Source organism: Pieris napi, chromosome 7 (genome assembly GCF_905475465.1).
Source record: "Pieris napi chromosome 7, ilPieNapi1.2, whole genome shotgun sequence".
Lineage (NCBI taxonomy): Eukaryota > Metazoa > Arthropoda > Insecta > Lepidoptera > Pieridae > Pieris > Pieris napi.
Window position 1 is genome coordinate 10,368,629 of NC_062240.1, and position 24,344 is coordinate 10,392,972.

The 24,344-nt window shown below is 34.6% G+C and overlaps 2 protein-coding genes across 8 annotated transcripts in view; one reads left to right on the forward strand and one right to left on the reverse strand.

The window, feature by feature from the left end:
- Window positions 1-11,631, forward strand: part of LOC125051281 (TATA-binding protein-associated factor 172) — a 46,933-nt gene extending 35,302 nt beyond the window's left edge. For both annotated transcript variants that reach the window (XM_047651492.1, XM_047651491.1), the window contains exons 20-34: window positions 235-453; window positions 983-1,104; window positions 1,877-2,016; window positions 3,080-3,227; window positions 3,753-3,988; window positions 4,368-4,497; window positions 5,460-5,695; window positions 6,295-6,475; window positions 7,129-7,424; window positions 7,777-7,950; window positions 8,918-9,091; window positions 9,553-9,701; window positions 9,946-10,228; window positions 10,398-10,573; window positions 11,094-11,631. In XM_047651492.1, the coding sequence (XP_047507448.1) occupies window positions 235-453; window positions 983-1,104; window positions 1,877-2,016; window positions 3,080-3,227; window positions 3,753-3,988; window positions 4,368-4,497; window positions 5,460-5,695; window positions 6,295-6,475; window positions 7,129-7,424; window positions 7,777-7,950; window positions 8,918-9,091; window positions 9,553-9,701; window positions 9,946-10,228; window positions 10,398-10,573; window positions 11,094-11,343 (2,914 nt within the window). In that variant the 3' untranslated portion in view covers window positions 11,344-11,631. The remainder of the gene's footprint in view (window positions 1-234; window positions 454-982; window positions 1,105-1,876; window positions 2,017-3,079; window positions 3,228-3,752; window positions 3,989-4,367; window positions 4,498-5,459; window positions 5,696-6,294; window positions 6,476-7,128; window positions 7,425-7,776; window positions 7,951-8,917; window positions 9,092-9,552; window positions 9,702-9,945; window positions 10,229-10,397; window positions 10,574-11,093) is intronic.
- Window positions 11,632-17,908: 6,277 nt separating this feature from the next.
- Window positions 17,909-24,344, reverse strand: part of LOC125051143 (axin) — a 79,561-nt gene continuing 73,125 nt past the window's right edge. For 5 of the 6 annotated variants that reach the window (XM_047651309.1, XM_047651310.1, XM_047651311.1 and 2 more), the window contains 6 exons: window positions 24,199-24,342; window positions 23,504-23,609; window positions 23,181-23,331; window positions 22,140-22,316; window positions 20,882-21,043; window positions 17,909-18,259 (listed from right to left, as the gene is read on the reverse strand). In XM_047651309.1, coding sequence (XP_047507265.1) covers window positions 18,133-18,259; window positions 20,882-21,043; window positions 22,140-22,316; window positions 23,181-23,331; window positions 23,504-23,609; window positions 24,199-24,342 — 867 coding nt within the window. In that variant the 3' untranslated portion in view covers window positions 17,909-18,132. The remainder of the gene's footprint in view (window positions 18,260-20,881; window positions 21,044-22,139; window positions 22,317-23,180; window positions 23,332-23,503; window positions 23,610-24,198; window positions 24,343-24,344) is intronic. The other variant, XM_047651308.1, reaches the window with a different exon arrangement.

The window sequence follows — 24,344 nt, forward strand, 5'->3', positions numbered from 1 at the left end:
TTGGCACCTCCTAGGTTTTTTTTATATTTTTTATTATTGTTATAATAAAAAAATATAAAAGAGGTATGCCAGCACTGCAGCAAGTGGAGATCCGTAGTCTCTGCCTCATCGGGAAAAAGGCGTTAATTTATATAAAAAATATATGATAAAGACTAAAGTGTCTCAGAAAGTGTTGCAACTCACTAAGATTAAGATGCAAAATAATAAAAAATTACACAATTTTTTTTTTCCAAGGGTCCAAGCAGCAGTCAGCGGTGCAGTGGCAACACTCCGAGTATTGCCAGAGAAGCTAAACCCCGTAGTTCGACCTTTAATGGACAGTATTAAGCGTGAAACGTCAGAAGAACTGCAAGCTGCGTCTGCGCAGACATTAGCGCATTTATTGGCAACACTTCAGCCGAGAGAGTCCTGTCCTAACAACAAAGTTCTTGTTAACTTAAAGGCCTTTTTACGGTAAGTTTTGATTATATTTAAAGGGCCTGACCAATTTATTTTTTTGCTGTTTCCTATGAAACATGCTATTTTGGATTTTGAAACTTCATACATTCAATATATTCATAAGTTTATTTTCCGTATTTTTAGTACTACTTCAACTTTCAAGTGCATATAACTTTGTCGCTTGATATGCATTTTTATCATGATATTTAATTTAGACTTTTTACATAGATTTTATTCATAAATATGTAATACTAAAGTAACAATGGTTATTGGTTACTTAGGGTTTTTTTTTGGGATTTTTATTTAGCCCAATTTAAAGAAAATGGGTATTATAAATATGACCATAGAGTCAAATTTAAAGAAAATCTGTGTTTTATAAATAATAATCTGTCTGTATCTGTAGTCTGTATTAGGCCAAATTTATAGAAAATTTTATAAATAAAAAATAAATGCCGTTACTTTCTTTTCTTGTTCTTACTTACAAGGTGTCTAGAACTTTTTATTAATAGATACATATAGATAAAAGATTTTCGGGTATTAACAGATGTGATCCAGAGTTTACGCCCCGAATATCGTTGGAAATAATGGACAAGCCCGAGGGGGATTCCGGTAGTGGCGATAGTGGTGCCGAGAATAAGGAAGAGCACGCGTGTCAGCTGCCGCCATGTTAGTATTGATTTGATTTATTTATACATATTATATTTGTTTTTCGCTATATTTCTGGCATTTTTAACCAACGAAAATAGCTAACAGCAGTATTAACCAAAAAAGCAAAATACTGTGTTTTGTCTTAATACCAAAATTGATGTTAAAATTTTGTAGAATGTATTATTTTGGTAAAACCTTCGCAGTTGCATTTGAATAGGGTTTCTGGTAATGTTATTTATATTGGAAATTGGATGAGTTTAAGAAAAAAGTGCGTGCGTACAAAGTACACGTGTCAAATTAATATATAATAATAGTAAATTAATTATTACTAAGGTAAAAGCCCCAATATATGATCATGTACCAGTATATGATCACTCCATGTATTTCTATAGCTAAATTTGTGAATATAGATATACAAATTGAAAATATACGAAATTCTGTTTTTAAAATTAAAATTTCTTAAAGAGAATTTATGACATAATATATAGTATTTTATATTTTAAGCAAAATAATTTAATGAAATCTCAAATGACGAATGAAATATAAAAAAAATATATAAATATAAAATATTCGTATATTTTCGTATATTGCTACGTTCGCCCTTTCTCACTCTCTCTCGATCGGTCTCAATCGCTCTCTCCCTTTTCGTCGGCAAAAACGCTGCACATGTTCGTGACGCTAATATTATTATTATTGAGTTTCATCCATAACAATTTTACCCTCACGCCTACAAAGTTTCACTTCAAAAAATTTCAAATAATTCTTTAATGTACGATTTTTGTTATATTAGTGGACAAATACAACGGCATCGTAACATTACGCGATCAGCAGCGAAGTGCGGAGCGCGTAGTCCCAAAAAGGGGTCGACCGCCTGCTAACAGCGCGCCCATTGAGTTGGGCATTGAACAACTCTTTCCTAACGAAGATCAGGTAATATTAACTTAGAATCACGATAACACAGCCTCACATATTGAGATGTACGTAAATTACTACTAAAGAAACTTACTATTCGATAAATCCGTTATAAAAAAATTTACAGAATTCTCTAATTTTATAATATAAAAATAATTGTAATTAGTGTTTTATCAAACGTAATCAAGTTTTTAAATGAACTCACGCAGTTGGTTAATTCAAAAGTCAGTCCTTAGTTTTTAACCGACTTGAAAAAACACGAAGAAGTTAAGTTTTTTCCTCATATTCAAGCATATCCCCTTGGACTGATCTGTATGATCAGGTTCCAAATAATCGTAATAGGATCTTAAGGGAGCGTTCAAGTATTACGTAACGTATTTTATTTTCCTTTTGTAAAACGTTACGATGCGGGGCGGGGATTAAATTACGCGTTATTGTTAATATTATTTTCTACTTACACCGCATAATAGTAACTAAAGAGTCACTAGGTGGTCACGAAACGTTTTACTAGACTTGGGTACAGTACTGTACTTGGGTACTGAAAAACGTAATGGCGAGTTACATGGGGCCCCCCCCCCAGTGTCAATAATCTCCAAAAATTGCGTTACGTAATACTTGAACGCTCCCTAACTATGAATAAATTAATTTATACTCTGCTTTTTAATTCCGTAGAATTCTGACATTTCGTAAGTGTTGCTACTAAAAAAGTTCTCCACCGAAAAAGAGACCAATTTGACTTATTTGAGGGCAAAATTACTTTATTTTATTCTTTAGCTTGCATCACTGCCTCCTTATTCCAGGTTTAGTAAACTTTAAAAAAAAATGTTCTCTTTACTTACCACTCGCCGTTAAACCACTTTTAATGTGGAGCACCGCACTTAATAAAATGGATACATTCACTAACGAATAAAATGTTTGTATAGACTAAGATGCTCAGACTCGTATTGAAATTGAAAAATGTCCTCGGCACAAAAGGTTTGCCATCTCTGACATGTAAAAAATGATAGCTGTCAGAATTCTACGGAATTAAAAATCAGAGTATAACTTCCTTATGATATTAACAGTACCTATTATTTTTCAGGCTCGAAAATTGCTTCGCATTCAAAGGCGTGGCGCAATGATGGCTCTGACTAGTCTGGCTGAATATTTTGGCGATGATCTGCCAGAAAAGCTACCAAAGCTATGGGAGTTCATTACTGAGCCATTTGAGAAAGTTCTCACTGATGCCGGTATGTCTTTTACGCTTTATTCGCGATATTTAAAGGAATTATTTTTTATTAAGGATTTTTCATATTCGAACTACTAACCCAACTCCAATGGAGTGAGTGTCGTAGGTAAATCGGTTCTGGAAATTTAGATTGAACCGACAGTAAATATTTTATTTACACTTCTTTATTCCAAAATATTATAGTTTTTCATACGTTATTTGTATTTGGATGGAGGAGGTAAGTCTATGCGACGGTTTCACTCGAGGTACTAATACTAAGTACGTATATTAGGTAAACTCGTATATGTACCTATATTAAGCTAAATAAATTCACTAATAAAATACTCACGTTATCGATATTAAAGTCAAAGTTAATAGGCTAAGCAGACCCAGTTTTAGTAAATAAAGTTCCTTTTTAGGAAAGGGGAGATTTGAGCCTCCCCTGCTGCTTAGCTTCTCTGCCACAGATCTGCCTGATCGCGTGGTTGATAGGCTATTAGGGGTCCTATATATAAAAATAGACAATATAAAAAATATGTCTTTTCAGAGCTTGAGAGTATGGAAGTAGAGGTTGGTGACGAATTGATATCTCGTCTACAAGTGGTGGAAGCAGTTTGCGGCGTGTTAGGGAAAGGGGCGTGGTCGCAAGTGGCGGGCGGGGTCCAGGCGTGTGCTGCCCTCACACGGGCGCCTTACACGGCCTTGAGGCATATGGCCGCAAGAGGCCTGGCTGCTATGGCTAAACGAGAACCACATGCCGTCATGGATGTGCTTATACAAGAGGTAAGAATAAAAAAAAAGGAATAAACATTTTAATAAATTTTGGTGTTAATGTAAAAACAAAATCATTAAAATACAATCAACAGTTTCGACGTAAACTAACCTTTGCGTTTTAGCATTAGCAAAGCATTAACTGTATAACAAAATATGTTATTATTATTTATTTCTTGAGTGAGGTATTTACACTTTTATACTTTGTTTAGGGATTGTCGTAAAATCAAAAGTTTGGTCAACGATAACATTTAACTCATTTTTTTAAAAACAATTATTTCAATTAAAATGTTAGGACACTGACAGTCTAAGGATGTAAAATTGACTTAAAATAAATAAAAAAAATAATAAAATACATAAATTGCCTACTTGATATTATATTGTTTTATAGCTAATAGAATCGCTGAGCGAAGGCAGCGAGTGCGTCCGTTGCGGGGCAGCGGAGTCCCTTGCGAGGCTCATAGACACGCTGCAACTGCAACTAGTTCCATACATCGTCCTATTATTGGTGCCATTATTAGGTAAGTTAATATAAATAAAAATAACGACAAAAAACTAATATTAATTTATATTTAATATATAAAATTCTCGTGTCACAGTTTTCGTTGCCATACTCCTCCGAAACGGCTTGACCGATTTTGATGAATTTTTTTGTGCTTATCCGGTATCTATGAGAATCGGCCAACATCTATTTTTCATCCCCCTAAATGTTAGGGGTAGTCCACCCCTAAATATTTATTTTTATTTTTTAGACAAAATTTTTAATTTCTATTTTTTTATGATACAAAATACAAAAACACATACAACCCCTAACTTTCACCCCTCTACGATCAACCCCTATTTTTTATTATAAATGATATGGCAAAACGACGTTTGCCCGGTCAGCTAGTCTAATACATATATAAAATTCTCGTGTCGCGGTGTTTGTAGTTAAACTCCTCCGAAACGGCTCGACCGATTGTCATGAAATTGTGTGTGCATATTGGGTATGTCTGAGAATCGGACAACATCTATTTTTCATCCCCCTAAATGTTAAAAAGGGTAGTCCACCCCTAAATTATTATTTTTTTTAATTTTTAGATTAATTTTTTTATGATACAGCATAAAAAAATACATACAACACCTAATTTTCACCCCTCTAGATCAACCCCTATTTTTTATTATAAATGATATACAAGGCAAAACAAACGTTTGCCGGGTCAGCTAGTTATTATATAATAATATAAATAATTATTATATTTATATTAATAGCCTTTTTAATTACTATATAAGAATAAATATGGATACAAAAAAAAATTTAGTATCCAAGAATTTTCATCAAATGATCTGCTTAATTCTGAATTTAATTTATAGGATGTTAGAGTAATTTTAGTCATAATAAAAAAGTCGTGTTTTTAATATCAAATCGCTAATCAAATTCCAAAATGTGGCTAAAAAAGGTTCAATTAAAATCATAATTTAAAGTAAAATATTTAATTCCCAGGCCGTATGAGCGATCATAACGAGTCAGTGCGCGTGATGTCGACGCGTTGTTTCGCTACCCTTATACAACTTATGCCCCTGGATGGTGCTGTTCCTGAACCCCCAAATTTATCACCTGAACTGAAAGCCAGAAGACAACGTGACCGTACTTTTATCGACCAGCTCTTCAACCCCAAGTCCATCAAGGATTATAAGATACCAATACCCGTGTCTGCAGAGCTTAGGAGTTATCAACAGGTATGTAGCCTTTGTGAAAACTTATACTTCTGCAGTCGCGCTCTTCATTTCTGAAGGTTATATTAGGGGCGCTATCTCCTGTCTTAGGTAAGCCTCTACGCCTGGGTGATGATAAGACCTGTAAAGGCCTTTACTTGATACGTCCAGCGGGTAGAGAAGCCCTCAAAGTCTGGTTCACTCCACTCTGCCACTCACTTTCTAAACTTTCTGGATCTTTGTTATATGTCCAAAAGAAGTTAGGATCCGATGTGTCAACTTATAATAAACTTGTTATATATAGTCAAATACTCTAAGGGTCTGTTTCACAATGTATGGTACTTTTACCAAATAGCTATGCTACACATAAATTATTTGGAAGATAAATTGTGCTATTTGACATTCATCGGACTAATAACTTATGATGGACTTTATGTGACGAATAGCGCTACCTGACAGTCGTGAAACGCAACAATAGTGTTTATCCTACCAATAAGTAATAAATAGCTAATTTGGAACTTATGTAGAACTTATCCGTACATTGTGAAACAGTCCCTAAACTTAACTAAATCTGAACTATAAAGAAAATAATTCAATGAGATAATAGAATATTATTTTTATAGGCTGGTGTAAATTGGTTACGATTCCTGTACGAGTACAAGCTTCATGGAGTACTATGTGATGACATGGGTTTGGGAAAGACGCTCCAATCAATCGTGGTGGTGGCAGGATCGCACTATGAGCGATCTCAAGCGGGTTCACCATCCTTACCGTCACTAGTCGTGTGTCCGCCTACACTTACTGGTGAGTTAATAGAAACTTATTTCAAATTGTCTATGTAATTTATTCGACATAAACTATTGATATAAAAAAATTGCACTTTTATTTCATACCAAACTAAATAGACTATTTCTGAAAAATGTGTGAGGATATTATGAGGATATTTCCGGAGCAGACGCCAAGCCCACCAGACCTACTATTAATAAATAAAGTCCCTTTTGATCTGCGTGATCGTTCGATAGGCTATTAGGAGTCCTCTGTATAAAAAATATCGAAACGAAGTAAAAATTGTTTGACAACGTCATAAAGTTTAAACAAATTTACCAAATAATCTGGTATCAAAAAATATTTTTTATAGGTAGTTTAGAAGTATTTGTTTTAAGTTAATAAGGGAGCGTTCAAGTATTACGTAACGCAATTTTTGGAGATTATTAAAACCCCCCCCCCCCATGTAACTCGCCGTAACGTTATTCAGTATCCAGGTACAGTACTGTACCTAAGTATAGTAAAACGTTTCGACCACCTAGTGACTCTTTAGTTACTATTATGTGGTATTAGTCGAAAAAAATATTAACAATAACAATAATCCCCCTCCCACAATACGTTACGTAATACTTGAACGCTCCCTAAACTACGTTTTTTTTAATTTTTTTAATCGTAATTTATCTCTGTTCCAGGCCACTGGGTATTCGAAGTGAACAAATTCATATCAACAAAATATCTGAAACCGTTGCAGTACGTCGGTCCGCCCGTTGAACGAGAACGTCTACGCGGCCACGTACGCCGGTACAACCTTATCGTAGCCTCATACGATATCGTTCGAAAGGATATCGATTTCTTCAGCTCAATTAAATGGAATTATTGCGTGCTCGATGAAGGACACGTAATTAAGAACGGGAAGACGAAAGCGTTTAAGGCTATCAAGCAAATTGCCGCAAATCACCGGCTTATTCTGTCCGGAACTCCTATTCAGGTAAAGATTAGTTTGAAAGGATAACTTCGCGGGTTGACCTAATGTGTCCTCTGCCTTACTAGAATATTTGATTGGATTTCGAGTCTTTATTGAGCTAAATAAAGTATTCGTAATTTTAAAAAACAGTTTTGTTGATGATATTGAATTCATAGTTATATGTTATTTGATGTTTTGTATTTACTCTATGAATTGCTATTTATATGCTGGCCTTTTTTGGTACATGTTAATCATTATATATAAAAAAATACTTCAAATATCCAAATATTTATTAAAAATGGCTTAGTAAATAAACATTCATTTTAAAATGGTTAAGCTGGCAACATTATGTTTAATTTCCAATCTTATTCTCCAGAACAACGTCCTGGAACTATGGTCTCTCTTCGAATTCCTGATGCCGGGTCTTCTTGGAACGTCTCGTCAGTTCACAGCCCGATACTCCCGGCCCATCTTGCAGGCTCGGGACCCTCGAGCTACACCCCATCACTTGCAGGCTGGGGCTCTAGCATGCGAACAGCTGCATCGACAGGTATATATTAAATTAACCCGAAAATCTCATATCTTTATCTCTCTCTCTATCTCTTTTAAAAACTCAAGTCGTAATTTTTTCCAAATTTTATTTGTCACATGAAATTAAATACACTTAAGTAAAAATGGGCGGGGCACATGGCAAGAGGAAAAGAAAAACATTAAACTGGTGCCCAAGGTACAATAAACGCAAAAGAGGAAGATAATTAGAAGGTGGATAGACCAGATTAAGGAAACAGCATGTGATACGTGGTTAAGAGTGGCTCAGTGCAGACAGAAATGATGATTAGATAGCTAGGAATGAATGAGATGATAGAGAATTAAATGTAAAGTATCGGACATAAAAATAAAAGGCTGTTATTATTATTGAAGTGAAACTTCTTTAGGCGCATGAGGGTAAAAATTTTACGGAACGTCACGAAGATATGCAGCGTTTTTGTCGAAGAAAAGGAAGAGAGGGATTGAGATAGAGTGAGAAAGGCCGAACGTAGCATGAAGCAAATAGCCATGGAGCGAGAGTAGGGAGCAAGCAAGTGAGAAAGATCGAGAGAGAGAGTGAGATAGAGCGAACGTCGCATCACGCGCAGTGCCTTGGAGTGAGAGGTGGGATAGAGCTATAGTGAGAAAGATTGAGAGAGAGAGCGTAAGGGAGATCGAGAAAAAATACACGCTAATGGTTGCTGTATTCGTTTAGTAGTTACATATTAGAACTTTAGATGGCAATTCTGTCGCATAACGTCTTGTGCAGTAAACGCAGATTTTTTATTTATTTATATTATCATTAGCACATATACAGTGTGTAAACAGTGTGAATATGGATATACAAATACATGGAGTGATCATATACTAGTACATGATCATCTATTGGGGCTTTTACCTTAGTAATAGTTAATTTATAAAGAAGTTTCACTTCTGACACGTGTACTTTGTACGCACGCATTTTTTTGAATATTTGTTCAATACTCTAGGTGCTACCGTTCCTCCTCCGTCGCGTGAAAGAAGATGTGCTTCGGGAATTACCACCGAAGATCACTCAGGACTACTATTGTGACCTCAGCCCTCTGCAAAAATCTTTGTACGAACACTTCTCGAAACGGCACATGACGCCTGACGTCGCACATTCAAGGAAACACGTCTTTCAGGTAATTCATACTTTTTTACTTAATTGGTAATTATTTGTCCTTTTCAAGAAAAATTAGTTATAAAAACATTAATATTAAAAATTCTCATGATCCTGGTGATATATCGTTTGTATTTAAGGTATTTAACAATCATTGATAGCCTCAACCTTTTTACTAAATTTAAATTTACCCCAGGCATCTTATCATCCCATTTGTCCCTCCTTTCAGAAGAACGCATTTTGACCAAAACTCACCGATATCCAGGTTGAGCATGGTAAACGAGCTAGGTCTGGATGTCCATAGTTGCTCCTCTCACTTTTTCTTTAGTTCTTTTTTCTCTTCGCGTTTGTTGTTTCCTATAAGAGCTTGTCACATTAAACAAATATTTTATTTTTCTTGTACCGATGTATCAGCGTGCCGGGCGTTGGCATGCTTTTATGAATAAATATAAGAAGAAACGACTAACTTAAAAAAAATTTCAGGCTTTGCACTATTTACAAAACGTGTGCAACCATCCCAAGTTGGTGCTGACTCCGGAACACCCAGAATGGGCGCGAGTTCAAAAACAACTTACCACACAACGGTCCACACTCAACGATATCTCGCATAGTGCTAAACTACCCGCACTTAAGTATGTATTAACATTAATGCCCGAATATACTAATTCCACTAAAGTTAAAATACTCTAACGGTTAAGGCCGGCAACGCACTCGCGAGCCCTCTGGCATTGCGAGTGTCCATGGTCCAATCACTTAACATCAGGTGAGCCTCCTGCCTGTTTGCATCCTGTAACATAAAAATAAATTTAAAAAAAAAACTTGTGAAGTATTTTTACTTTCCCAGATTGCCCCACTAAACCTCTTAAACTTTTCTAGGCAATTACTTCTCGACTGCGGTATCGGTGTAGCGAATTCAGAAAGCGGCGACTCAGAAGGAACAGAAGGGGAACTGTGTCGCGTTGTCTCTCCTCATCGAGCCCTCATATTCTGCCAACTTAAGGGCATGTTAGATATCGTCGAACGAGATCTTTTGCGAACACATCTTCCTACTGTGTCGTACTTGAGGCTGGATGGATCTGTGCCTGCGCATCTCAGACATGATATTATCGCTAGATTTAATAGCGACGTCTCCATTGATCTGCTACTGCTGACAACAAGTGTGAGTATATTAATGTTTTGAAAATAAAACGTAAATAATTCAATTGGATTTTCTCGTTTTAAACGGTGTTTGTTAATCAGATCTTCCTTTATTTCATGTTGAAACAAGAGATTTTATAATGTTGGAATTTTGGTCCTTCGAGCCGAACTCAACTTTAACTACTTTTTAGGTCGGTGGTCTCGGTCTTAACCTGACGGGAGCGGACACGGTGATATTTGTGGAGCACGACTGGAACCCCATGAAGGACCTTCAGGCCATGGATCGAGCGCATCGTATCGGACAGAAGAACGTCGTCAACGTATATCGCCTCGTTACTAGGGACACGCTCGAGGAGAAAATTATGGGGTAAGATTATATTTATATTCCTTATTTATGATTAGGCCTAGGGGCTTCAGCGTGTGACTCTCATCCCTGAGGTTGTAGGTTCGATCCCCAGCTGTGCACCCATTGACTTTCTTTCTATGTGCGCATTTAACATTTGCTCGAACGGTGAAGGAAAATATTGTGAGGAAACCGACATGTCTTAGACACAAAAAGTCGACGGCGTGCGTCAGGCAGAGAAGGCTGTTCACCTACTTGCCTATTAGATAGAAAAATGATTATGAAACACATTCAGAAATCTTAGGCCCAGACCTAAAGAGGTTGTAGCGCCTCTGATTTTTTTAAAAGATTATATTTCTTATTACAAATTATTTTCAATATTTATAATGTATTTTTATTATTTTATTTTATGTAAGAATATTTGTGCTTGTTCTGTCATATAATTAGGTATGGCTTATCAGTTGTCTTCTATCTGAAGGAATATATTTTAGAAATAATTTATAATTTTAAGACATAAATAAAAAAAAAACAATTCTTATTTTAGCTTACAAAAGTTCAAACTGAAGACGGCAAACACTGTCATCAGCAGTGAGAATGCAGCCATGGAGACAATGGGCACCGACCAGCTCCTCGACCTGTTTCAGCAATCCGGCAACCCTGGTACTTCCAGCAATGCCAGCAGTACCAGCAAACCTCTGCTGGAGACTTTGCCAGAGCTCTGGGATGATAAGCAGTACGAAGAGGAGTATGATATGAGCAATTTCATTCGCAGCCTCAATCAGTTTAAAGATTAATTGTTTGTCTTTTAGGATTGTTCTTACTTCTTCTTGATCAGTCTTTTAAGACACATATTTTTTTGTTTGTATGCTAGTGTTGGATTGGCACAATATTAAAGGCGGAAATATTTTTAATGCCTTTTAATTTATTTCTAAAAACTAAATCAGTTCTTACGTAAATTGTCTTTTTCTGACAAATTATATTTACACTGTGAAAGAGACAGTTAATTTTTTTATTTTAAAAATCTTTCTCACCTTTTAAGCAATACTTAAATAAAGAAGGAATTTTGTTTTTATAAGTAAGTATGACCATAGTTTTTCTCTTGATATTTTCAAGAAATTTCCCTCAGTTTCTACAGCTTTAAGACTTGTCAATTATTCTCGCAAATTATATTTATTCAAGAGAAACATGATAGAGGCTGATTCTGTGATTTTTTTCAAAACAATAGAACATCTATTTTAACATATCTGTGACAATAAAAAATATTGGACAAAGATGACATTTTCTGTACATGTACAATACCAATTGGAAAATTTGGAGTTGGAAATGCTAAACTTAATATGTTTAAAGGAAATGTATTTTGACATAAATTATTTGATAAAAAAAATTAAATTGATGTGTAGATTAGATTTCAGATAAAATAGTTACAATGACTCTATAACATTTAAAATATAGAATTGAGCTTTCACTTAAATTAATGTTGTAGGTTAATTCGATAGAATCGCCATCGTAATTATTGGATGAGTAATAAATTGATAAATGTTGGAATATATGACAACCAATTAACTAAGTCACGCCACATTTTTCATAATATATTTAATTTTAACTTATATAAGGCGATCATAATGATCCTATGACATATTTAGGATTGTATTTTGTAATTAAGAAAACATTTTGAATGTGCTATATGACTTATACTAATAACTTCATTTCTTGACTTGTCAAATCTCTTAGCTAATTTCAGATTCGGTTACTTTACTTTTATTGGTAAATATAAAACTAACGAACCTCTTTAGATTCATTCTAATTAAAACGGATGGTTAAAAGTTTGCGGAACGCTATTTCAATATTCCTTTGAACATAGTTTTTTATTTATAATATAATATTATTTAGTGTAGGATGAACTAAACCAAAATAAAAGAGTTCTACATTTTACATATTTATTTTAAGATAAGATTTAATTGCTACTTCTATAACATGGATACAGCGTTAACGCGTGTTTATTAATGGGAACATACAATTATCCCAGACAATTTGTTATATGTTTATTTAGTTTTTCCTTTATCCTAAATGAATGGACAAAGCCAGACAGTTTCAAATAAAAAAATATGGCGCTTTTCTTACACAAAAACATCTAATATATATTTTGTGTATATTTTTTGTTCAATAAAGAATATACGTTTGTTATCGTTTTAAAAAATAAGTTCCTTAGTAGGACGTACCTCAAGTTCTTACAATTTTATTTATTATATACTTTAAGTTCGTAGTCATACTGTTTAGTCATTTTATTAGATGTAGTTCTGTCGCCGGATGCCGGCTTTATTGTACCTGCTCAATAAAAATTTAATAATTTTTATTTGACATACAAATATAATAAGTTAAGTTTTTTTATGTGCTATTTCTACAGGTTTGTTTTTCGGAAGTAACTGGATTTTTTTTAATTAGCTACATTGTTTTTTTTTACAATCATTTGAAGTAGGCACAGTTATAGTTAAGATTTTCGCTAATGTATTCTAGATATAGTTCAATGTAGTATCCAAAATGTATTGGGTTTGTATCGAATTCTATGTTATTTGTGTTTTTCTTTGTTTGTTTGTTAAGACGACAGCGTTGTCGGATTCGTCTTGTATCTTTTGATTACAGAAATAAAAGGGTTGAAAATAATGTGATGTATTATTTGCAACTTTTTCTAGTCAAATGCACTGGCACTGGCTTTCCCACTTGTGAATCTGCAAAAACCCAGAGGCAGTATGAATCTTCGACCATCGTAGCTAACAGCGTGATTAGTAAAAGCGTAAAATTCTCACGTCAATTCGTACAACAATTTAAATTCATATAAACTTTTTTGCAAATAAAAGGGGCACCTAATAGTCCAGTCAGTCAAGACAATTAATTCATAATAATTCCAAAAGTTTTCAAACTTCGGTCAAGTGAATGGTACATTGGGACGACAATAAATCTCATTTTGCAACCTTGTCCGCAGTCCGGAACATTGTTAAAATTGCAATTAAATTAATTTTTGCTGTATGGTCGTGAAAAAAATTCCAAAAGTTCTGCAAACTTGGGGAAGTTTTCGATATAATATTTCATATCACGTATAAAATTTGCAACCAACCTAAGTGTACTACGGAACATTTATTGTTATTGAAAATTAATGTTTTTCTTTATTAAACTGAAGGAAAACGTTCCAAAAGTTCTGCAAATTTGACAGATATATCGAAAATAAAATAAATAACAATTTTTGAATTATTTGGAATTTGGAATTATTTTGGAATTATTATCAAATTTTCGATTTCGAATGTCTATAATGACTGGTCTATAAGGAAATATACGTTCTAAGGTCAATTTCAGTTAATTAAATTTAATTCATTGTCTGACGTAGTCTGTATACTTATCGTGTAAAATACGCGTGAAGTGAATTCTGGCAATTTTTTGAGGCCTAAGAATAAGAAGTGGTTTTTTACTTTTTTAAATTAAATAAATTTAAATATATAAAAACCTTATAACGAAATGACGTCCTCTTGCCAAAATGCCTTTTAAAAATATGCCTTTCAAAACGTTTTAAAAATATGCTGGGCATATTGGCACTTCTTTAATGTCTTTTTTAGCTCCCTGATGTTTCGTGGAGCAGGTTGTACTGATCTTACTCGTCTCTTAAGAACATCCCAGACTTGCGCAATTGGATTGAAGTTAGGAGCAGGAGCTGGCCAATCTAAGCGACGGCGACGGATCCCAACTTTTTGCATGTACCTACGATTCCACGTCGCCAGAACGGTACGGGCGAGCATTGTCTATACTATTATTATAAAGAGGAAAGGTTTGATTTTTTTGTTTGTTTGAAATGAATAGGCTCCGAAACTACTGGAGCGATTTCAAAAATTATTTCACCGTTGGCAAGCTACACTATTCCCAAGTGACATAGGCTATGTTTCATTTTCAAAACAATTAGGGATGCTTACTTAAACTTGAATAATCTAACCCAAGGTGTAAAAAAATTAACAAAAAACTTCCTTCAATCGTGTGCGCTGCGAAAACTATTAATGATAGAACAAAATGATGTATAACAATTTTTCAGGACACATCACTATCTATAAATAATGTCGCAACAGCATGTCTCTATCTTTTATAGTTACGTCACAATAAGCGTCCTTTTATTAATTTTTTTATTAAAATACCACCGCTAGAAAAGGCTCTTTATTCGTACCTAGGTATTGATCCTTATCAAAATAAATACCAACGTTTCACATAAGCTACAATTTAATGGCATAACCACCAAAAAAGCATGGTGGATTGGTGTTCTCCTACCTTTTCTCTTGAATAGTTTACTACTATGTAATATAACAAAAATCTTAGCCACAGCAATGCTTGGCCGAGTCTACTAGTCGTCCATAAAAATGGAATGGAATTATAAGTATAGTATACAGATCACGTCAGACAATTTATTTTATTAACTGAAAGCGACCTTACCCAACTCGATTTCACCATCCACGGTTGCGTTGTTTTATCTTTAATTCATATAAATTAAGGGATAGAAAATCAATAAAACAAGGAGTATGGCACAGTTCCAGTTTTAATTTTTAATAGTTACATGTGCTAGTTAAAAAAATAATACAGTCCGATTAGTGAAATTCTCGCAATACAACTGCCCGAGAATTATTCGTACCTATGTACCATAATTAACACCATTCTTCATTAAATGGAACATTTTACAAATTTAACAAGCAATTTTATTATTTTCCAAGCGCTCGAGTATCTTACATACATCCAGCTAACTGAGTGCCTTAAACTGGTATTTATAAAAATGTTATAACCATCTATTTATACATACTCGTGTACCTCGTAACGCCGCATCGAATTTACAAGTGAATATCACCAGGAAGACAAACTACAATTCAAAATTTAAAAAAAAACGCGAAGACTGGGAGTTTACGTTACAAATATTGTGACGGTATTATTCATAACCACTTCGATGCATTCGAGAAATTTAATGGGACAACAAATACTTGAAGATATTCGCTTGAGGTACTCCGACTCACAAGCGTCGTTCAAACAGCGCGAGAAACGGACTATAAATCTGTTAAATTATAAAAAGCTACACATTTCTCTAAGATAGAAAAGATTTAAGCTAAGAGAGGCAAGGAAGACATCGGAATCGGAGGAGAAATATAAAAAAAACGCGCATCCGTGACGCGCACGACTTAGGCAATAAATTAAAATATAATTAAATAATAATAAAGAGTTCGTTAGCGCTACTCTATATTTACAAACTTACGGCTAGTTAGAAGCATCAACTATGAAAAATTTTATTAACATTGAAGGCACATTTTTACGCACCCTATTCTCAATATTGTGCAGTGATGGTGCACTCGTCTATCTTACAGTGGACCGGACTCGAGCTATCATACATCTTATTCTTACGCTGCTAAGTACTATTGGACTGCGGCGTTCCGTCGCCCCGCTATGGCCTAGTCGTGGGCTGTTAAACAAATGACGAACGAACTTAAAGAAAATTAGACAACATACAGAAAAATATATAAAACGCGGGTAGTCTCATATATTTTAATGCAAATAGTAGTGTGGGTAAACTAACTTTAGCTAAATTGCAATTAGAATCCTCTAGATTTAAAGACATTTACTGGGTTTAAGTGGGCCATACAGTCGACAGAACGCACGCCAAGGACTAGTGTTTAGGAAGTAAATATTTAATTGAGTTATTTCCTCCTTTATGGAGTTGGTTCGAATTACTTTGAAATTATATAAAATTCAGTCTGATATTCGATAAAATAAGTATAAGCGAATACGACGCTTGCGCTAAAACTATAAATCAAAGACCATTGTGGGAGTGGAAATTATCTAAATAGTATCAAAATAGCGCGAGCGCAGTATTCGTCGGCAAACATAATGTATCTTACAACTATGTATATACATATGTAGGTACTATTCACAGCTGCAGAACGGAAAACTGTCCACTTAACAATGTACTAAAAAACTTAACTTGATTAAGACATGACAGTTACTTAATTGTCCTAGGTCACAGGTCAATTGTAATAAAAATTAAACAATTATTACAAAGATTTTATCTCTTAAAACGATCCACATATTGGGCATTCGGTACCGGCATTTTAAAGTTTTTAATTATGTGGATACACACGCCCGCTAAAACAAATAGAAAATAACGCTATTACGGCGCGTACCAACTAAGCAGTCATTCGCTAACAACTAATTAAAACAAATTTTATATAAAAATAAAGTAAGCGTAAATCGAGGACGCGACTTCAAAAATAATTCATGTCTCTGAACTGGGCGTACGCAAAAATTTTATAAAAAAATAACTGGTATTTTGAGGGTAGACGAAATTTTTTACTGGGCTGTTTCACTAATACATCCAATAGATTATACCGATACAGCTTATTATTTACAGAACGTCGCATTGGCTGGCAATATTGTCAAATTGATTTTCTAATAAATATTTTTTTATAGAAATCGAACAGGCAATACGACGAATATGTAGTGGACACATTTACACTACAGACGCACAACTCTATACATAATATATATGTTGTGATTGAAGCCTATCTTTCCTTCTCAAATCAGGTTTTAAGGCTATCGATGTTGACAGGTTTTATATGGCCATCTTAAAGGCGTGGACTATAGTTACCAATCTATATGAAAATATCGTAACCATGGTAACAGATATATCCACGTTATTTATCGAAGCCCTATTCGCTCCGTATAAATCTTAACGAATATTTTATGCTCTTTTTGAACAGTCTATAAAAATTTATAGATTTTTTAATTTGCTACTGTCACAATAAAGGTTTTTTAATTATTAATATTAATTTTTATTTCTTTTCTGGAGTAATGTTAGGTGCTTGGGGCTACCAATTTTGCTGATCAAAGACAAATAGATATAAAGGTGAATCGAGCTATATATCTTGAACAGCAAAATATTGGGTTACGTGACCTCGTCAAAGTGAACTATCTCAAAACTTATCATAAATAGTTAAGGACCTATTTGCGTTAATTTTTGAGGCTAATTAAGTTTGCACGGTGTAAATATCTCTGACCCACAATAACCAGCTAAGTCCTACGATATATTAGTTAATTAATCGCAGAGGTACTGGGATAGATTCCCGGTGAAACACATTTTCCGGTAGGTGGCTTATAAAAAATGAAACAGACGTCTAAATTTCAGCTTTAGAGAGCGTTCAAGTATTACGAACGAATTTGGGGGGGGGGGGTCCTTTTATAAAACGTTACGATGCGGGGCGGGGATTGAATAACACGTTATTCTTAATGTTATTTTCGACTTTCCAGTACTTTACACCACAAAATGGTAACTTTTAGGTATAAAGAGTCACTAGTCACGTTTTACTATACTTGGCTACAGAAAAACGTTACGGCGCGTTACACGGGGGGAGGGGGAGGTCAATAATCTCCGAAAAATTGCGTGACGTAATACTTAAACGCTCCCTTATTATATCGGAGAGAACTTTTTGTTGTAAAGAACCAAAGTCCAATACAGAAATCATAAAAGCTAACATTTCCGTAGCAAATAATTCAACACATTTTCAATATTCCTGAAGTTACTCAATAGCTTTGACGCGGGCCATGACCTTCCCCTCGAACATGGGCAGCGTCTCATTGTCACAACTGACTTCTTCCTGAATCACTGTGTTGTCTAGATCCGCACACTCCGTCTTGAAGAAATATCTGGAAATAGTTTATATGTTATACATAATCAGTCTTAATAATAGAATATCACTATACATACGTTATTACAAGTTATTCAGGGAATAAACACCTCTTTGACCAATAATCTATGTGTATGGGTCGAATAACTAAAAGACCCTTATTTTTTGTTACCCTGGCAAAAAACCAGATCAAATGACGACATTTTTATCTTATACACCCGTTAAACTAGGCCTCTGCGTTGTTTGAGCATTGCACAAGTCTTCCTACAAACAAAACACTTGTTAAAACAGCCGTATACATCAAACTTGCCTATTCAGGAATTATTAGTAACATTCTTCTAATATACAATGTGCATAAATCTTTATTAGTAAGACTGAATGAGTATATTATTTTGATAAGATTTAAAACACTATTTTGACCGGATTGAAGTTATGTATTATTATAAATTTACAACTATTTAACATAATTTTATATTTATCCGACGTTTCGCGTGCTTTACAGCGTGCGTGGTCACGGTGACTGAAGACAAAAGATGTTGAATGTCAAGAAGTATCACAGCTGCAGAGAAAGTTGCATTATCTGTATTTATTTCCCCGGAGTTGGTATCGACTAAAAGATGGAGGGTTTTGGCAAAAATGGCTCACGGTGTCCTCTATTTTCGCGGATTGTGTTTCTTTTTGAGATTTTAATTTGGATATTATTGGATCCCAGGTGTTTGACAATTTTAGGCCGTCTTCTCTATTGAAATTGGGGTGTTTTTTGATTTCAATGGCTTCGCGTACCAATCTTGGGAAGAATCTTTTCTCTTTCGCAAGTACTTTCGGTTGGTCAAAGCGTATGTATAGTCCTTTTCATGAAAGAAGTCCCCCAGACGCGGCGCTGCAATCGCATAACGTAATGTTGCCATTAATGAGTAAAAAATTTACCTATTTTATTTAATAATAATAATAGCAGATGTAATTTATCAAATAATATAATTTTCTGCATACTTCGATGAAACAATATTTCTGTTATGTAAAAAGTATATTTTCATTTACTTATATTAGCGATGTTCTACCTACTTACAGGGAAAAGATGAGAAAATAGGGTAAAGAAAAGCAATACAATTTTTTATTCAGAGTTTTATTGCATAAACAGTTACCTAGTTTCATCACGTTATGTATTTATTCAATTTTGTCTCAAAAACGAATTTATATCATAAAAGTCCCATCAATACAGCAAAAAATTATTAAATGGCAACTCTAAAAAGTACCCGTTATGGCGCCAACTCTCTTCCGAACATTGTTTAGTGGTATTAAAACACCTTGATTCTTATGTTCCGCTTCACAGAACTCTTTCACCTTTAATATCATTTCTCGAGCCGAACTTTTTACAACTGTTGGCATTGTAATCAATCTTTAAAATGCACTAAGCTAGTTAAAAATTCACAAAAATCTACCACAACAAACGAACTTCATAACATCGACGAATGACAACATTGCCGACCTGTCAAATTTAGTTCCAAAAATCGCCGCGGGACTTCTTTCATGAAAAGCACTATAGTGATTAGGCCTATCTAGTATGTGTTCACAGACTGCTGATTTTGTGTGTCGTCTATGTTTTATGTCTGCAATGTGTTCTTTGAGTCTGCTAGACATATTGCGTTTTGTTTGTAAGTGTTTTATTTAAATGAGTTGATAAGATTTTTATTTGAACCACAAAATAAGGATTGTTTATTCTAATTGTTTGAAATGCATAATTTTAGTTTTATAAATTTTGATGAGCAATGTAAAATATTTTATTTCGGCCGATCGTCACATTTTTTATCGACATACTGCTTTGTTTCACTCGGATTGTGTTAGACGCATTTTTGCCAATTATATTTTTTTGTAATTACGTCCTCAATTTTATAATTGTGTAGTGTGTTTTGTGACTATTGTAAGGCAAGGCAAAGTGGGTTATCAGCCGTTCCTCTCCTATTGTTCCCAAACTAATATAATTTCTCCATATCCTTACACCTGACAATTGTGTACTTTCTTGTTCCGGATATATCGAAATGAGGTATGTACTCAGGACTTATTATTTTAGTATAAAATTGCGTATCGACGGCCACCGAACCGTTCTGTGTGGTACACTAATTGTTTTGTAATAATATAATTGAAGATGTTATAAAAATAATACAATTAAATTATAAAATGCTTTCGTTCCTTTCATATGTGGATATGACAAGCGAAATTAAATAAATATAAAGATAAGGCTAAATGTACAAAATAATTTTTTTTTGCCATATTGTAAAATATATTTTGACAAGTTGTCAGCAATTTTTTTTTTCACAATGTACATATTTTATGAATCTCAAAAAAGGAAATGTATATAAAATGCTTTTTTCTAACTTTAGATTTAGTGCCAGTTTTCAAATCAAGGGAGTAGAATGGAAGAGAAGAACTGGCAATAAACTCTTCGCCACTCTATTTAATCGCCATGTTTTTTTTACACAACGTTTGTTAGGAGCTGCAACCATTACACCATGTTCCACATGACATCTTAAGTCATTAAAAATAATTACGTGAATTGTGAAGGAGTATAACCTTGTTAATATTTATAAATAGCTTGCCTGAATTAAAAAATACATAAGTAAAAATAATGGTAGGAGTGAGGTACCTGTAATTCCCCTTTCGCGGCAGATACTCCTTGAAGGTCTTGAGTGTGAGAGGGCAAGCGGGCACTTTGAAGCGGTAAGGCACGCTCTCGTCCAAGAAGTGGGCCACCACCACGGTCTGCTCCACGCCCCCACTGGTGCTGCTGCTCTTGCTGCCGCCGCCGCTGCGGGTATAGCATTCATTAGCTTAATATTTGTGAGAACCTTTACCTACAGCTATGGAAATGTTTTAAATATATGTATTTTTTTCACATAAACTTAATAAATCACGGACCTAGACACATAAAAAGTATCTTCTTTCAGAACAGAATAGGTAAAGCTTATAGAAAGGTAGAGATATCGAAAAAAAAATTTGTAGCCGTTTTAAAGAAAAAATCCATGTGTAAAAAAATGAAGTCGGTGGCGACACTTAAGGCGGAAACATACTACTAAAACGCGACGTGTCGTGTCGTGTCGAGACCCGATGTCCATCGTGCACATTACCAACACGCGACACCACGACACGCTTGCAAATTCAGAAGTCATTTAGCTGATTTATTCCCCGCGCAATGTGCCAGCAAGTTTTTACCAATTTGAGGTTCCGATTCGAGGAATGTTTGCAGCGCAATGGTGCACACCTGGATGATGTTATTTTTAAGAAATAAATTTCCCAGATGTCTTTTTTAATTGAAATAAAAAATTGTATGTGTATTGTACTTAGTTTTTTTATTATATTTTTATAATAAACTGAATTGATTAGCTGTTTTTGTCCTTGTATTGAGGTAATCTCATGTCATATAAAACAGAATATTGTTTCACCAACTCAATTAATTGTTTGTCGTTCATTACGCCAAATAACTCCAAAAATATCTAAGTATATAAATTGACATTCGTGTCAAAAACTCGAAAGACTACGCATGACGTCATCATCACAACATCCACAACACGCCGATACAATTCCATTGGATGTTACCGCGTGTGATCACATGGCGTGTTGTCTATGTGCATCTGATCATATTAAATATATGGGATTGATAAGTACTGACATGCGTCGGATGGCGTGGTGTAGCGTCGCGTTTTGGTAGTATGTTTCCGCCTTTATTCTAGTACAATATTCTTAAATAAATAAATTCAATACATGTGAATAATAATATAACACTTTTAATATGTTACATAGTGTTTTCTTTAAATGTGTAAAAGTTATGTTAATAAAAGACTATACTATATAATAATATAAATATATATGTCATAAACACATAAGATTTATTTTATAAAACTTACCGTGTTTGCCGGCGATGTCTATCAGCCGAAGTTGCCCTCCGTTCCCCCCTTTCCCCTTCAGCGATCCAGAGAAGGATCCGGGGCTCACTGGCAGCACTGAGCCCACTCACGCCACCCTCGCTTACCACCGACACGCCACTGTCTGTCAGCTCTGTCACCGTTTTCTTCGAGAACGATCTGAAATATATATTTTTTTAAGTTGTATTTATTGTCTGTTAGTTAGTTTTTTATCTGTTGCAGCTTATAATGAATAAAAATAAACCCGATATTATAATGTATTAATGAAAAAAGAAAAAGTTGTTCAAAGAAATTTAAAAACGAACTAATCTTACGATAATACCATATCATTTGCCGTCACAACGACGCAATGGACCTCAAATTCGAGGAAAATACTTATGCATACAGTCGATTCTCCAACACATGAATATAATTTTTTATAAAAAGATTTATTGTGTTAAATGTGTTCTGAAGTGCCATCATTGTTATTACTTAATAAACTTTAATAAGAATCAGAAAATTTATCCGCGAATCGGTAATGAAACGGCATTTTCAGGGCGTTAAGAGACACCCCACCACCCGCGCAGACTATTTTGTGTTGCTCTATTTTCTGTCATGGAAAGTGTTTGTTTATATGATCAAATGTAAACGTGTTTTCTTGTTTCTTTTCCTAGCGATAAAGTCACTTTCTTCATATTTTTCTAAGGAAACATGGTCCGATAATAACGAAAATAAATTTCCTGTAAGTGAATGTAACTTTTTCGTTACAAGTGTGAATGCTAGTCGAAAATAAGCGGTTCTTAGATTTAATACTTTTAATAGGTAAGTAATTTAAATGTTTTTGGCTATGCCTTGGCTTTGGCTATGGAGTCAAGAATAGATGCCAATGGAAAGTTCTGGAGAAGACCCAAATGGAATTTAACGTTATGATTATTTTTTTTCTATACTAATAAAATCTATAACAAAACTTAACATCTAACAAAACTGCCACCCATTTGTTTGTCAATTATGTAATAGCTCAAATAAATTACAAATTAAACTGACCTGCGTGTAGCAAGATGCGGCGGTTCATCATAATGGCCCGAATCAGCAGAGAGACAGGAAGGAGCTCGTCGATTGTGTCTCCGCGCTCGTCTTCCACCAGGAGGAGATCCACCCGGAGTGCGCTCGGACCATACTCGGGATACGTGCTGATCTACAATTGCCATACCAGAGTGTTTTAGAGTTTTTTATAGAATAAACATGGAAACCAGAATTACACATCTCAAAAACTACTGAACCGATTTTGATGATACTTGGAGTATTTTTGTTTTGTTTTCCGATAACATTTTGGACAAATAAATAACGATAATAAGTATTATACTCACCAAGAATATCCTGATCGTTGTCGTCATCTGGCTGGAGCTTCTCCCGAATGGCAGCAGCAACTAACTGTGGTGGAAGCACTTGAGATGAGGTCTCGTCACCCTCACCCTGATCATACAGAAATACATTAAAAATCTATAAAAAGTAGTCTGAAATAATTGAGATATTTACTCCTTATTTTTGTTAGTCTTGTGAATTATATTATTAAAAAATAAATCAATGGCGCTATAACCTTTTTAGGTCTGGGCCTCAGATTTCTGTATCTGTTTCATGATCATTTGGTAATCTAATAGGCAAGTAGGTGATAAGCCTTCAATGCCTGACGCACGCCGTTGACTTTTTGGGTCTAAGGCAAGCCGGTTTCCTCACGATGTTTTCTTTCACCGTTTGAGCGAATGTTAAATGCGCACATACAAAGAAAGTCCCCATTGGTGCACAGCCGGGGATCGAACCTACGACCTCAGGGATAAGAGTCGCACGCTGAAGCCACTAGGCCAACACTGCTCTAACATCTATAATATTATGTTATTAGAGATATAAATAAATATTAACAACTAGTATTTCAAATACAGTTTTTTTTTTAATTTACCAGAATTGATATTCAAAATTGGGAGTTACAACTCATTACTTAAGGGTCAGGCCATCGATATTTTCGCAACAATTTAGAACTAAACTCTAATAAAATAAATCATATTACCTCAGCTAATCTCCGTTCCAGTCTCTCCTTGTTTTCTCGATCTCTTCTCACTCTTTCTAATTTCTCAATCAGAAGCGGAGCAAATTCAGCCGGTGGCAGAACTCGTAATTGTTCAGACTGGACTCGTTGGGTACGGGGGATCATCT